This window comes from Eriocheir sinensis, unplaced genomic scaffold (assembly GCF_024679095.1).
Source record: "Eriocheir sinensis breed Jianghai 21 unplaced genomic scaffold, ASM2467909v1 Scaffold70, whole genome shotgun sequence".
Classification (NCBI taxonomy): domain Eukaryota; kingdom Metazoa; phylum Arthropoda; class Malacostraca; order Decapoda; family Varunidae; genus Eriocheir; species Eriocheir sinensis.
In genome coordinates this window covers 306,779-322,027 of record NW_026112054.1, presented here as the reverse complement: position 1 = coordinate 322,027, position 15,249 = coordinate 306,779, and the positions used below count along the sequence as shown (strand labels likewise).

Below are 15,249 nucleotides of genomic sequence, written 5' to 3'. Positions count from 1 at the left end.
CATATTATCCCGAGGGTGCAGTATTTGATGGTAACGGTGGTGTTTTGTTTGTTTGTTTGTTTGTTTACAGCAAGGGAGGCAGCTCAAGGGCAAAACAAAAAAGCAACAAAAAAAGCCCGCTAGGCGCTGCTCCAACAAGACGAGGCTGAGTAAGAGGCCAAAAGAGAGGTCAAAACGTGTGGAAGAGTTTCATCGCATCAAACACTCATCAGCCGCCTGTCAGATGAGCCAAATAATTATAAGCTGCGGATGACCAAGACTGTGGCTGCCATAGTTTGTACGCCTCGTTACGCTCGCATTGTGCTACCTCAAGTGTTGTTTGATTCTCTCTCTCTCTCTCTCTCTCTCTCTCTCTCTCTCTCTCTCTCTCTCTCTCTCTCTCTCTCTCTCTCTCTCTCTCTCTCTCTCTCTCTCTCTCTCTCTCTCTCTCTCTCTCTCTCTCTATATATATATATATATATATATATATATATATATATATAGTTATAGTTATCTCTCCAACATTCCTTTCCACACAACACACCCTTCCCGTCAGCTGTCCGTCATCTCCCCCTTGGCTAACGTAACCACTTGGTGCCTCCCTCGCCGCAGCTCGTGGTGGAGGTGATGGACGCCAATGATCACCGGCCGGTGTTCAGCGCCAGAACCTACGAGGGTGCCGTGAGCGAGGACGTGGCGCCGGGGTCCACCGTGGTCACCCTGCAGTGCCGAGACAGGGACCAGTCACCCACGGCGTCCTCCGCGGTGTACTTCACGCTGCACCACGCCCAGGCCTTGGCGTCCCAGGGCCTCTTCACCGTGGACTCGTTCACTGGTGACCTCATCGTGGCCGAGCCCCTGGACAGGTCAGACGAGCAGCTGGCGTGTCAAGCTGCAAGAAACAAAGATGAATAGTCTTGCTGTCTGAGTATACTGAATGCAGTTACTGAACATGTGATAACCTTGAGGCTCATCTCCACGTAGGGAGGTGTCCAGCGTCCACGAGCTGACCGTGAGCTGCAGGGACCGCGGCCGACAGGAGAACGCAGACTTTGCCCGCGTGTCCGTGACGGTGGAGGACGCCAACGACCACGAGCCCGTCTTCCTGGAGCCCATGATCATCGCCAAGGTGAGTACACTGTGCCTGCGGCGGCTCGTGCACCGCCGCCTCAACCAACACCAGTTACCTGACCTGTGAAATATCGCCGGAGTTGAAGAATACTTTTCGTAAGTATTATAGGAAGTTAATTAAAGCAACTACATCACTATTATACACAGAAAACGTATAAATAGGCGATTCATATCTAATCCAGAGAAAAAAGTTTGTACATGACGAACGTTCCATCATAATATTTGTACACTGGAACAATCTGATGAACTAAAGTCAAATGTATAGTTATTGTATGACGAGTCTCGTCCCGGCGCGTGCCTCACCGTGCCGTGGGGTGCGGGTCCATAAACAGCCGTTGTCAATAGTCGTGTTTCACCTCCCGCCCAAATAACACAAGTCCAGCAAACAGAGGCCGCGCCAGGGGATGTATCGTTGCTCTCCCTTTGGACCGAATCCTCCAGACTTACGACGCTCCTCTGGCCAGAACCGAACAATGATGACTGTAGTGTGTGTGTGTCTGTGTGTGTGTGTGTGTGTGTGTGTGTGTGTGTGTGTGTGTGTGTGTGTGTGTGTGTCAGAGAGAGAGAGAGAGAGAGAGAGAGAGAGAGAGAGAGAGAGACCCTAAATCGGTACCTTTCAGCTCCTTTCGAGACCTTTAAAAACGTAACCCATCTTCTTTTCTGAGTCATAACAACGAGTCAATATCCCGGCGGCTTAAATCACGGGAAACTGCGGGAAACAAATAAGGGTTTAACCTCCCAAAGTTCGGCGGCGGGGAAAGGGGATTTGCAACGCCGCTTAACTCCCTTGTAAACTTCACGAGCTGGCGGGGAAAAAGGACGAGGCGAGAGGCGGCCTTAAACAGCGGGGCGGCCTGAGAGGAGTAGCCATAAAGTTAGGAGCACGGTAAGAATAGCCATAAAAGTAGCGGCGAAAGACGGAGGAGCGGCAGGGCGGGGAGGAGGAGAGATCAAAGGCAGGAGCTTGAAATGGGCGCTTCAGACGAACACTCTCTTACCCTACGAGGCTGAAAGGGGTGTGAGATGCAGTCCCGACAACCTACACGTACGGGGACGCTCCATAAAGGCGTGAACGAGGCTCTTTGGGGGGTAAAGGAGAAGAGGAAAAGAGTAGGAGGAGAAGGAGGAGGTGGAAGAGGCACGTGAGATAGTTAGTGACGTTAAATTAGTGGACGTTTACGGAGCGATTAACTTCGTATAAATTGTTTAGTCCGTGATGAAAATACGTCAGAAAGAACGATGTGTTATGATGTGCTTTGGGCGTGATTTGCCTGTAATGGTAAGGAAGGAGAGTTTTATTATTATTATTATTATTATTATTATTATTATTATTATTATTATTATTATTATTATTATTATTATTATTATTATTCCACCGAGTGACATGAAGGGACTGAGACTGGCAGGATGTCACCAACCACCGAATCCAGTTATATACGAAAGGATAACAGGAGAGATGGTGTGGAAGAAGGCCCTCCAGACTCGTGGCAGCGCGGGGCCCTCAGGACTTGATGCACGGGGTTGGCGAAGCTTGCTGAGCAGCGCCAACTTTGGCAATGCAGCTGGTGACTTGCGCAACACCATTGCAGCACTGGCAAGAAAACTCGCCTCCTCCAGCTGCCACTATGTGGACGGCTGGACGCCCTAACTGCATGCCGCCTCATTCCCCTGGACAAGAGGCCGGGATGCAGGCCTATAGGAGTCGGAGAAGTCCTGTGGCGCATCGTAGACAAATGCATCATGGCTGTCGTCAAAGAAGATGTGAGAATGGCAGCAGGGAACCTCCAAGTTTGTGCGGAGCAGCAGGCAGGAGGAGAAGCAGCCGTCCATGCCATGCGGGAGATATTTGACCACGTGGAGTGCGAAGCAGTGCTTCTTGTTGACGCCAAAAATGCCTTCAACACAATAAATAGAAAGACTATGATACACAACATTAAAACCAAGTGCCCTAGCTTAGCTATGTATGTCGAAAATACTTATACACACCCGACCGACTTATACATAAAAAGCCACAGTGGAAAAGTGAGTGTTAAAATCATCTGAGGGAACAACACAAGGTGACCCAATAGCCATGGCTATGTACGCCCTGGGCCTATCAGTCCTCCAAAATGAAATCGCGTTCGCAGTAACACGGGTGAAACAGGTGGCTTATGCGGATGACCTCTCAGGTGCTGGTAAAATCTCAGACTTAAAAGGGTGGTGGGACACTATGAACACCGCCGGTCCTGAGATAGGATACATCCCTAACGCCACCAAGGCTGTCCTTATTGTCAAACCTAAACATTATGACCATGCCGCAGAAACCTTTAGAGGAAGTGGCGTCATTGTGACAAAAGACGGACAACGACACTTAGGTGCAGTGATCGGGACAGAGGTATATAAGAAGGAGTACGTAGGTGACAAAGTAGCTGAATGGGTGAAGGAAATAGAAGCTTTGTCTGCCATTGCCAAGACTGAGCCACACGCTGCCTATTCAGCGTACACCCACGGCATCCAACATCGGTGGACGTTCCTGATGCGCACCATCCCCGGCATCAGTCCACTCCTCCGACCACTGGAAAATGCCGTCAAGAATGTATTCTTGCCGGCGCTGGTGAAATCTCATGCTTTGGGGGAGGAGGAGAGGGATATGCTAGCACTTCCCCCAAGACTGGGTGGGATGGGGATCACTAACGCTGAGAAGCTGGCTGATAAGGAGAACCAAACTCCATCAGCCTTACCAGGTCACTCATCAACAGGATCATCGCTCAGGAGGCAGAGGGCGAGATAGACCAAACAGAAATAAGAGATATTAAAAGAAAAATCTCAGAAGAAAGGCAACAGGCCCAAAAAGACGAGCTGGACCGTCTTACACACCACCTGTCCACAGAAATGGGTAGAAAAATACACACAGCACAGGAGGCAGGCGCCTCTAACTGGCTAACGTCATTACCAATCAGAGCAAAGGGCTTCAGCCTCAACAAACAAGAATTTGTCGACGCCATTGCTCTGAGATATGGCTGGCCGATTGAGGGACTGCCTGATCTCTGTGCATGTGGATCACCAAATGATGTCACCCACACCATGACATTTAAAAAAGGAGGCTTCGTCTGTATTCGACACGATGAAGTGAGGGATCTGACAGCCAGCATGCTCGGGGAGGTATGCCAAGACGTCACTACCGAGCCGGCACTGCTTCCCCTGGACGGCGAATACCTTCGGTACAGGACGGCCAATACCTCACAGGAGGCACGGGTTGATGTAAGTACCCGCGGATTCTGGGTGCGCGGACAGCGGGCGTTCATGGACATCCGCATATTCGACCCGATGGCTGCCTGTCACCGTGAGCTGCCCCTGCAAGCCGCCCACCACAGGAACGAGCAGGAGAAGACAAGGGCATACAGTGAAAGAATCCAACATGTGGATAAGAACATAAGAACATAAGAACGCAGGAGTCTACAACAGGCCGGTAGGCCTGTACGAGGCAGCTCCTTTGACCCTAAGCTCCCGTGTATCTAACCCCACCTAATATCGCTGTCCATGAATTTATCTAGTCTATTTTTGAATGTGACAATTGTATTGGCACTCACCACATGACTGCTAAGCCTATTCCACTCATCCACCACCCTGTTAGTAAACCAATTTTTGCCTATGTCCCTGTTGAATCTGAATTTATCAGGGCAGCTTCACCCCCCTCGTCTTCACCACATCCGGCGGGATGAGTCCCAGGGCCCAATGCTTCTACGCACGCCTCGCGGAACTAATCTCAGAAAAGAAGCATCAGCTAAGGAGCCACGTTGTCACCTGGATGAGGTGTCGCCTCTCGTTCTCCCTGCTCAGGTCGGCCATCCTATGTCTCAGGGGCACCAGACACTCTTGCCCAAAAGCCACCAACATCTCCAATATGGACTATGAAGCCACAGTGGTGGAGAGTGACATTAGGGTGGGTCGGGAGTGACTTGAGTAGGGAAGGAAAGGGGGATCTGGACGTAATAGATGATAGGTGATTTAGTGCTAGGTAGTATTAGTGATATGGTTGGATGCCACAGTCATTAGCGAACAGAGTTGGGGCTAATGACCTCCAAGCTATGGAGCCCTCCATGATTATGTGTCGGGAAAATAAACATGGGTGGAGGTATCATTTATGTAGTAGTAGTAGTAGTAGTAGTAGTAGTAGTAGTAGTAGTAGTACTATAGTGCGTTCAGTTGAAGCTTGCACCTGGAGCCTAGCGAAGGTTTGTAAGCTGCTCTGTGATTGGCTGCCGCTCCTCTCACTCACTTATCATTGACTCACTCTTTGATGCGACACACCTCTGTATTATTTGCTCTAACTCGTCTCATATGCAAGATCAGTCGTTTTGGTTGGTACCATTACACTCAGCAATGATTGTAGATCTCACATATGTTTGTCAATTCTCTGTAAACCAAAAATTAAAGAAATTACGGAGTGGTGAAGTGAAAGATGGAGTCATAAATGTTTATGCCCCATTTTATTCTTCGCTGATTATTTCATGGAACTGCTAAACTACAGTTTATGAAAATGGAAACATCTGATGGGGAAAGTTATCCTGAACGCGATGGTGTTGTCATATTTTAGATAAAGTGGAAATGAAGGGAGTTCGGCAGCTTTTTATAACAAGATGTAGCTGTGTCTCGGCAGCAGGGCGCTTATTAATTTATTAATTTATTGAGACTCCCCTAACCTGGTTTGGTAAGCCGATCACTGATGATGGCATGTGAAGCTGGTCGCTGATTGGATAGTGGCATGAGGCAGGCTGCCTCTCGCCTAGCCAAGAACGCTGGACTTGACACACTAAAAGTTTTACTTGTATACTCAGTAGTTAATTTATTTCGCATAGTACTTATTTGTTACTCTCACCACTGAACAATAGAATGATAGTGGATTAGGTTCATTATGAAAGGCATCAGCATTTGACTAAAAACATACGAGATAATGCGAGTAAAAGTGAAATACTGGGTTGTAAATGCTTATACCACTTTTCATTCTGTGTTAGTTATGTCATGGAATTAAAAAGCTTATGTTAATATAAACCGTGTCATGTGATAGAAAACCAACCAAAACGACTGATCTTGCATATGAGATGAGTTAGAGCAAATAATACAGAGGTGTGTCGCATCAAAGAGTGAGTCAATGATAAGTGAGTGAGAGGAGCGGCAGCCAATCACAGAGCAGCTTACAAACCTTCGCTAGGCTCCAGGTGCAAGCTTCAACTGAACGCACTATAGTAGTATTAGTAGTAGTAGTAGTAGCAGCATTAGTAGTAGTAGTAGTAGTAGTAGTAGTAGTAGTAGCAGTAGTAGCAGCTTATTCACCTTACACACCACCCCCTCGCCTGTCCCTCCGCCTCTGCCCCTCACTGGTCGCCGCTTCCTTGCCCCAGGTGAGCGTGGGGGCCGCGGCGGGCACGGCGGTGGTGCGGGTGATGGCGCTGGACCACGACAAGGGCGACAACGGCAGGATATCCTACTCCATCTTCGAGGGTGAGTGTGGGCGGGTGAGTGAGAGTGAGGCGGCCATCAAGACTCCTCTTCTCCCAGACTTGACCTCTCTTTTGGCCTCTCGTTCTTTTTTTATTTTGCCGGAGCAGCGTTTAGCGGCCTTTTTGTTGCCGATTTTGTTTTTGTTGCTGATTTTGATTTTTTGTTGCTGATTTTGTTTTTTGTTGCTGATTTTGTTTTTGTTGCTGATTTTGTTTTTGTTGCTGATTTTTTTTTTCTGATTTTGTTTTTGTTGCTGATTTTGTTTTTTGTTGCTGATTTTTTTTTTTGTTGATGATTTAGTTTTTTGTTGCTTTTTTTGTTTTTTTGTTGCTGATTTTGATTTTTTGTTGCTGATTTTGTTTTTTGTTGCTGATTTTGTTTTTTGTTGCTGATTTTGTTTTTTGTTGCTGATTTTGTTTTTTGTTGCTGATTTTGTTTTTTGTTGCTGATTTTGTTTTTTGTTGCTGATTTTGTTTTTTGTTGCTGATTTTGTTTTTGCTATGATTTTTTTTTGTTGCTGATTTTGTTTTTTGTTGCTGATTTTGTTTTTTGTTGCTGATTTTGTTTTTGTTGCTGATTTTGTTTTTTGTTGCTGATTTTGTTTTTTGTTGCTGATTTTGTTTTTTAGCCCTGAGCTGCCTCCCTTGCCGTGAAAAAAAAAACCGGCAGGATATCGTACTTCATCTTAAGGGTGAGCTTTTCAAGAGACTGACAGGCGTTCATTCTAACCCATAATACAGAACAGCGGCAGGATATCGTACTTCATCTTAGGGGTAAGCTTTTCAAGAGACTGACAGGCGTTCATTCTAACCCATAATACAGAACAGCGGCAGGATATCGTACCTTTGGGCGTTCCACTAGGCGTTCATTCTAACCCATAAATACAGAAAAATGACACGATATCGTACCTTTGAGCGTTCCTCTGGGCGTTTATTCTAACCCTTAAGTGCAGAACAGCGGCAGGATATCGTACCCCATCTCCGAGGGTGACTAACAAAAGGATATTTATCACTTTACGTCTTCATGGTGTTCTGCGAGTTGAAAATGACCTTCATACGTTACCTTAGAGGTGCTGAGAATATCCAACCCAAGGAATTATTTTCGCATCACTATTTTTTGAGATACTAGGCCATATTACATGTCAAACCCGAGAGGTTTCGGGTCCCTACAGAGTTATTCATCCCGAGCTTTGTAGGGACCCGAAACTTCTCGGATTGGACTTGTAGTACGGCCCCTAAACCGACCTTTGTAGGGACCCGAAACTTCTCGGATTTGACTTGTAATGCGGGCCACTGTTTGATGGAATTAGGCCTCTTTCACACGAGGCCACCGGTGGCCGTCACCGGTGACCGCCACTGGTTACCCCAGTGTGAAAGGTCCGGGTAACTGCAACCAACCAGTGACCACCATCGACCCTACATCTCCCTCCCACCATTCCTTGCTGTTCCTCCTTCCCTTCCTTCCCCTTCACACCTATCCCTCTACACGCGGTGGCTGAGTATATGCCATAGCTCAACTCATAGACGAGCTAGCCAGTTTTGCTTGACACCATCAGACTCAGCACTGACTGTAGAATCAAGATGTAATTTAAAAACTCGACAAAACAAATAAGAAAATGGCAGAGCTGGGCGCGTTACTGGATATCGGGTAGTCCGGTACCGCTCCTCCGCACCTCGAAACACATATAGTCCGTACCTGTACTTCCGCGCCTAAAATTTTTTCACTCGTTCCGGTACCGCACCTCCGGTACCGTACCCAAAACTATTAAAGCGCGCCTGAAAAATCTAGTCCGTACCTTAAAAAAAAGAAATACAAGGCTACAGCAGCATTATTATTATTATTATTATTATTATTACCATTATTTTTGTTATCATTATTGTCATTTTAACGCATAGAATCTCCACCACCTGAAGTAAAGTAACTACTTTTACACTCATCATAATTATCATACCTCAGTACACATAAAAATTCCGGTTAATATCATTCAAAAGAGGAACGACCGAAGTATTACTGCAGAGCGCGGACTGTTTGTCGTTTTCATTTTTTATCCTTGAAAACCCTCAGGTGCGGAGGTACGGACTTTACTGCCGTTCCGCACCTGTTACTTCCGCACTTTTGAAAACTTTCGCACTTCGGACCTCCGCACCTCGTTTAAGGTCCGCAGGTCCGGAGGAGCGGAGGTGACAGAGGTACGGAAGTGCCCAGCTCTGAACATGAGTTGAACCGTTTATAGCAACATGTCACTCGCCCCAACCATCCTGGCGCGCGCGACACTCATTTTTTTAACATCATCATACAGGGTGTCTCGAGCGTCGTGATGGTTGGGGCGAGAGAAATGTTGCTATAAATAACTCTGTGTTTTCAATACGTAGAGCTTTAACTGCATTCTGATCACACTATCGTGTTCACGAGAAATTTTCCTACGTCATGTAATAATATATTTCTGCAGTCAATGAACAACTGTTGAAAACAGTGAGTATAAGTAAAACATGTTATTAAAATTTTTTAACATCTTCACGGTTCAACTCATCGTAATACCATTTTCGAATTTGTTTTGTCGAGTTTTTAAAATACATCTTGATTCTACAGTCAGTGCTGAGTCTGATGGTGTCAACGAAAACTGGCTAGCTCGTCTATGAGTTGAGCTATGGCATATAATAAAGAAACATGTCTCACTCGAGCATGCAAGATGTGGTCCGACATGAGTGTTAGCGGGAGGGCGGAGCAGCCAATCAGCTGCAAGCTTACTAACCTGCCTAGGCGCCAGGAATCTAGCTTAAGTGAACAGACTATAGTACCGGTTGAATTCCCAATGCCGGCGCTTATAGTGACACGCTCGCCCGCCATGCTTGGCTGTGGAGTTGTGGGCCTGGCTGTGCGAGTCGCTGCATGTCCGTCTTCCCGCCATTTTGTCCTGCCTTGTTTCCATCCTCCCGCCCGCCTCCAGTATTTTATTAACTTATCTCTTAGATAATTCTTCATGTCCGATTCTTTTTTTAAAGGTTTGCTAATATATATACTGTTATTGTTATTAAACTATGAGTCCATCCATAATAACTATATATGCTTATTTCTTTATCGAAAAGAATAATATTTACTTCATTCAGGGAGAGAGAGAGAGAGAGAGAGAGAGAGAGAGAGAGAGAGAGAGAGAGAGAGAGAGAGAGAGAGAGAGAGAGAGAGAGAGAGAGAATATCCATATCACCGAGATATCCACTCAGGCACTCCGTCTCAGCCTCTCACTCGTGTGAGGAAGAAATGAGGGGCATCATGAGCGACTGGTCTGTATCGGTACCGGTACCGAGCAGTCTGGTACCGGTACCGTACCGTATAGCTGGTACCGTTAGTACCGGTACTGGTACCGGTACCTGCCCACCCCTATTGAGAACTTGAGAGGAGTCTGCTTGTGGCCGTGGAGAGGGAGAGTGCCCGTGTAGTATCTCGATTTTTTGGGTTAATATGGCTTTGTGTGTGGTAGATGGGCGCAGCAATCACTTCAGGAAGGACAATAGTTTATATGGATCCCCTTGTGAGCTTGAAGATAGATGGAATAGTGGCGTAACCTCTGCAGAAGTTATTGGTACTCACTGGATGACTCAAGGATGTGTCGGGTAAGTGATGCTCAAGTCTCTGGTATAACAAGTGTTTTTTTTTCCCTCGTTGATCTAACTCGTATGTGATTCAGTTCGTAGGGGGTGAGAGTAAGAATAAGACTACAGTAATAGGCTGTCTGCAATGTCGGCGAAGACTATGCCAAGGGAGTGTGTTCAGCGCGTACGAGTAGGTTTGGGCAGACTGAAGCTTCGCCGGGAATGAGCACCGCAGTAACGAGCCACCTTGCCTGTTACCTTCTTCTTTTGAGCTGTTCCGCTTTGTATCGCTGCTTAGGTCCTCCTTGGTACTTCTTGACACTTGGGGTTATATTTTAAAACATTTCGTCGCCCAAGTACACATATTTGACAAGGCTTTCGTATGAGTTTAGGACATTTCCAGGGGTAGTTTAATGGCCCTGGTGGCAGTTTGACCCTTCATCTGTACCGTGAACTTTAGAAAACACTCAATAGAACCCAATCGATCCCCTCTTTGACCTTCAGAAATAGTTGATGTAAAAAGCAAAAGTGTCTTATAACACCAACCTTAGATACTTCCCGACGCACTCTTGGTTACTTCACTGCGTACACTTATATGCTTCACCCTGCACTGAGCTCTATTTTTCTGGCCACTTTGCTTCCGCTGCGGGAGGGAGCCCAAACCCGGCGGGGCAGCGTCTCCGGCTAAATGCCCTCCCCACTCTGCGGTGAAGTGCGATTAACGACTAAATGCTGAGTTTTTGTATTAGAAATTAACTTCCCGCGCATAAAGAGTGCTGATAGGGGCATTTACCCTAACCAGCATGCGTCAAAGGTTGATCTTCTTCGACACTTTCGCCTCATCAACACTATCCAGAAGGGAGATCAGTCTAATTTTAATGAGCAGGGAAGCGTCTGCGGGCCATCGTGTTGAATGGAGCAGGGAACAGGAATGATTGAGTGCCGTTTTGAGTGTAAATGGAATGGTTGATATGCGAGGAAAGAGAGAAAAATTTAGTTGTTTTAAGGAAACCTACATGGAAACGTTGAGAGAATAATGAGTTAAATGGTGAACGAGTGCTTCATATTGGAAGGTACGAATGAGAATGTAGAATGGCGAAGTGTGAATGATGTACTTAAGGTTGTATTCGAGGAAGCTGCGCGGAACAGTTGAAGGATGATTGAGTAGGTATTATGGTAACAGTAAGTGCGTGATAGTGGAAGGTATGGATGAGTGCTGCCGAGACATGTTTGGGTGAGCTGCTCAAGGTAGACAGGTGGTTTGGGTGAGCGGGTGAGGAAGAGCGATGTACTGATTCTGAAGACAGAAACAGGAGCTTGGCTGTTCAGTGTCCTCAGAAGTTCTGCCCACCTCGTGAGCGACAGATTACCAAATGAGTGAAGACATGATGAGGTAGATACTGCTAACCGTAATTGGTCCTATGTGTTTGTTTGTTTCCCTGCACTCGGGGTTATTCGTTGCTTTTCCCTGTCCCTCAGGTAATGCTGGAGGAATCTTCAACATTGACACTGCCCTAGGCGTGATCAGCCTCACCCGAACCCTGGCCGAGGCCCAGCCCCCGGAGTACCTGCTGCTGGTGCGGGCCACGGACCACGCCGCGCAGGCCCGCGCCGCCTCGGTGCCGGTCCGGGTCATGGTGACCGCCTCGCAGAGCTCGCCGCCCTCCTGGCAGGGCAATAAGCCGCACGTGGAGGAGGTCGGGGAGTGGGTGGCGGTGGGCACGGCCCTGGCGCGCGTCACGGCGTCCTCACCGTCGGCCCTCCACTACTCGCTGACGGGCGGGAATGAACACAGCGCCTTCGTCATCAGCCCCGCCTCGGGGGTGGTCAGCGTGGCCACGCCCCTGGACTACGAAACCACCTCCTGGTACAACCTGACCATCACGGCCACCAACCTGGTGAGTCCCTGCCCCGCCTGGTACGCGAGGAAAACACTCAACAAATGTTCATTACAAGGAGGATATTCTTTTCAGGGGGAGAAATCACAGGTACTCAGCGATCTAGATCCAGACAGAGTAGTTTGGCCCAGAGAAATGTTTATAGGCCTACACGTCAAGCCATTACCAAAAAAAGGCAATTCATGGTCTGTGAATCTAGAGCATCTAGTCTAGGGAAACTTGACTTCTCATTTCACCACTAATGTCGATATTATCTGAAGCATTTCTGCCACTCCTTATAAACACAGCCTCAGATAAGATATTACCCACATGCTGTCCTGATCTTCAATCAACCGTCACTTCAGCGACTTCGGTAAAGAGCGCTACAGGCAGCACATAAAAAAAGTGGGTTTCAGCGCTGGCGTTCTGCCATGGTGACGCGCCCCCTAACCCTCCCCCAGGCCGGGGTGTCCCGCAGCACGTGGCTGGGCGTGACGGTCCTCGACGAGAACGACTGGTGGCCGGAGTGGGAGCGACTTTCCTACCACGGCAGCGTCCTGCAGACCGCCGGCCGCGGCGCCCCCGTGCTGGCCGCCCACGCCCACGCCCAGGCCAGCCCCAGCCAGCTCACGGTGACCGCCCGGGACCGTGACCAAGGCTACAACGGTAGAGTGACCTACACCATCGTGGAGAAGGACATCACAAAGTTGTTTTCAATCAACCGACACACAGGTGAACGTTTGGGATTGTTTAATTAAAGGCACTCTGCTTAGTGAATACAGGCACGCGGGGAGATAAACGTCCCATTCCCTCACTAATCAACGTTCCTCCTGCAGCCAGGAACATTACCACCCAATTCTGGTTCATGCTGCCTGCCACAGGAAGGGTTCAGCCACACACTGTTTCTTCCCTCACTGCCTCCAAGTGATACTTTGTTTTTACTGTTCATCTAAATTTGCCGAATAAATGGTTCGCCCTTTATGTTGTCCTGCTGCACAGACTTTACTCTTCGTTATTCTTTCCTCCTTTGTTAAGATTACAAAGTATTTTCAGTTTTTCATCCTCTTTATAGCAAATCTCTGTAGCAGTGTGTGTGTGTGTGTGTGTGTGTGTGTGTGTGTGTGTGTGTGTGTGTGTGTGTGTGTGTGTGTCAAAAGTGAGTAAAAGAAAGTAGGAAAACAGCATCAGGCAATATATATATATATATATATATATATATATATATATATATATATATATATATATATATATATATATATATATATATATATATATATATATATATATATATATATATATATATATACACACACACACACACACACACACACACACACACACACACACACACACACACATATACAGGCCGGATGCTGTTTTCCTACATTTTAGACTCACTTTGAGAGGATAATTTTTTTTCTAGACATGTTAGCTGTCCACCACTCCTGAAGACAAGTAACACTAACTGCCTCATCCTCCACACCCTTCAGGAGCTGTGTGGGTGTCTGGCAGCCTGGACACAGTGGCCGGCACCACGGTGAGGCTGAGTGTGTGGGCCACGGACGGGGGCAGCCCCCGGCGGGAGTGTGTGGCGCCCGCCCCAATCTTCATCACAGTGAGGGAGGTGAAGGCTGCCCCAATGGCCTTCCCCAAGACCCACTACTCAGCCGTCCTCTACCTGCCAACCTACCCTGGTGTGAGGGTGTTCTGCCTGGGCCGGGAGGAGCAGCCACGCCACCACGTGGATGTGAATGATATCACCGATATTTCATATTCCATCGCTGCCGGTGACGACAGAGAAAACTTTGTGTTTGACAACGTGAGCAAGTGTGTCAAGGTCCAGGACCAGTACAGCCTCAAGCCTCAGTACAACCTCACCCTCCAGGCCAGCGACGGGGCCGCCTCGTCCACGGCAACAGCAGAGATTATAATTGAAGAAGCTCCGCTGTCTACTCTGGTCTTCACTCAGGACCAGTACTGGGCCAACGTCATTGAGAACTCCACTAAGGAGATGAATGTTGCTGCCCTGGGAGTGAAGGGTCAGCCGCTCAACCATCACGTCCGCTACTCAATTCTCAACCCAAACATTAAATTTGAAATCCACCCGACCGCTGGCGTCATCAAGACCACCGGCAAGTCCTTTGACCGGGAGGCAGAGGACCACTACACGCTGGTGGTGGAAGTGAGTCCGGGGCCAGCGCAGTTATTATGACCTCAGTGTTCTTGTACTGGACTGTTATTACCAAGACTCAGTGCACTATAATATCATCATCTTTTATTTTTTACTAATCATAAACCCTTACCTGGAAATCAGCAAATTTTAAGACTTGCAGCATGGGACCTTAAATAACATGAAACTTGTTTGGCTCAGAGGACATTGATCATTCTCCCCATTCATCTTATGCATTGGCCCTCAGACCTCTGTTGCATCTACTTGTATTTGCTTTTGTCTTACTGCTGTTCATCCTCTTGTGGTTCAGGCGCAGGACATTGAGGGCACAGCAAACGTGGCCCATGTGCTGGTCCACGTGGCGGTGATGGACGTGAATGACAACGAGCCGGTGTTCCTCAACCAGCCCTTCCACGCCCTGGTGTCCACCGTGTCTCCGCGCAGCCACGTGGTCACTAAGGTGAGCATAAGAGCCCAAGCAGATCTTTTTTGTCAGACACATGCCGGGCATAACTTGTGCTCTCCATAAAGTAGTAGGTTCCTCCATGATCAAGCAGTGAACCTTTGCAGTGACTCCCAAAGTTATGTAATTGTTGATTATGAGATGGTCCTATTACCAAGCCCTTTCCCTTGTGTCTCCAGGTGCAGGCAATAGACGCTGACTCTGGGGAGTTCGGAAGTGTCCACATGAGCTGGTGCGAGGCAGCGGTGAGCTCTTCGCCGTGAATAAGAAAACGGGTGAAATTTCCCTGAAGCAGACCCTGATGGCGGCCGACAAGACCTACAGCCTCACCGTTGCTGCCTACGACGGGGGAAAGCCTCCCCTCAGCTCACAGGCCCATGTCCTCATAAGGTGAGTCACACAGCCAGGACCACCTTGCCTTGGGTCAGGCCTGTTAGCCTCAGGGTTGTTCTTGTGTTGAAGATGTTAACCTGCCCGTCACGGATCCCCAGGATGGTGTCTTCTGAAGGGCCAATGTTCACCGCCGCACGGTACGAGGCAGCCGTGCCAGAGAACGCC

The 15,249-nt window shown here is 48.0% G+C and overlaps 1 protein-coding gene across 1 annotated transcript in view; it reads left to right on the top strand.

Annotated features, from left to right (window-relative positions):
- The window catches only part of LOC126993972 (protocadherin Fat 1-like), a gene marked incomplete at its 5' end in the record, with an annotated part of 65,237 nt that extends 50,283 nt beyond the window's left edge, over positions 1–14,954 (top strand). Inside the window, 8 exons of the mRNA XM_050853193.1 lie at positions 592–845; positions 964–1,108; positions 6,492–6,591; positions 11,661–12,079; positions 12,520–12,790; positions 13,549–14,240; positions 14,539–14,688; positions 14,871–14,954. Coding sequence (XP_050709150.1) covers positions 592–845; positions 964–1,108; positions 6,492–6,591; positions 11,661–12,079; positions 12,520–12,790; positions 13,549–14,240; positions 14,539–14,688; positions 14,871–14,954 — 2,115 coding nt within the window. The remainder of the gene's footprint in view (positions 1–591; positions 846–963; positions 1,109–6,491; positions 6,592–11,660; positions 12,080–12,519; positions 12,791–13,548; positions 14,241–14,538; positions 14,689–14,870) is intronic.
- Positions 14,955–15,249: the final 295 nt, after the last annotated feature.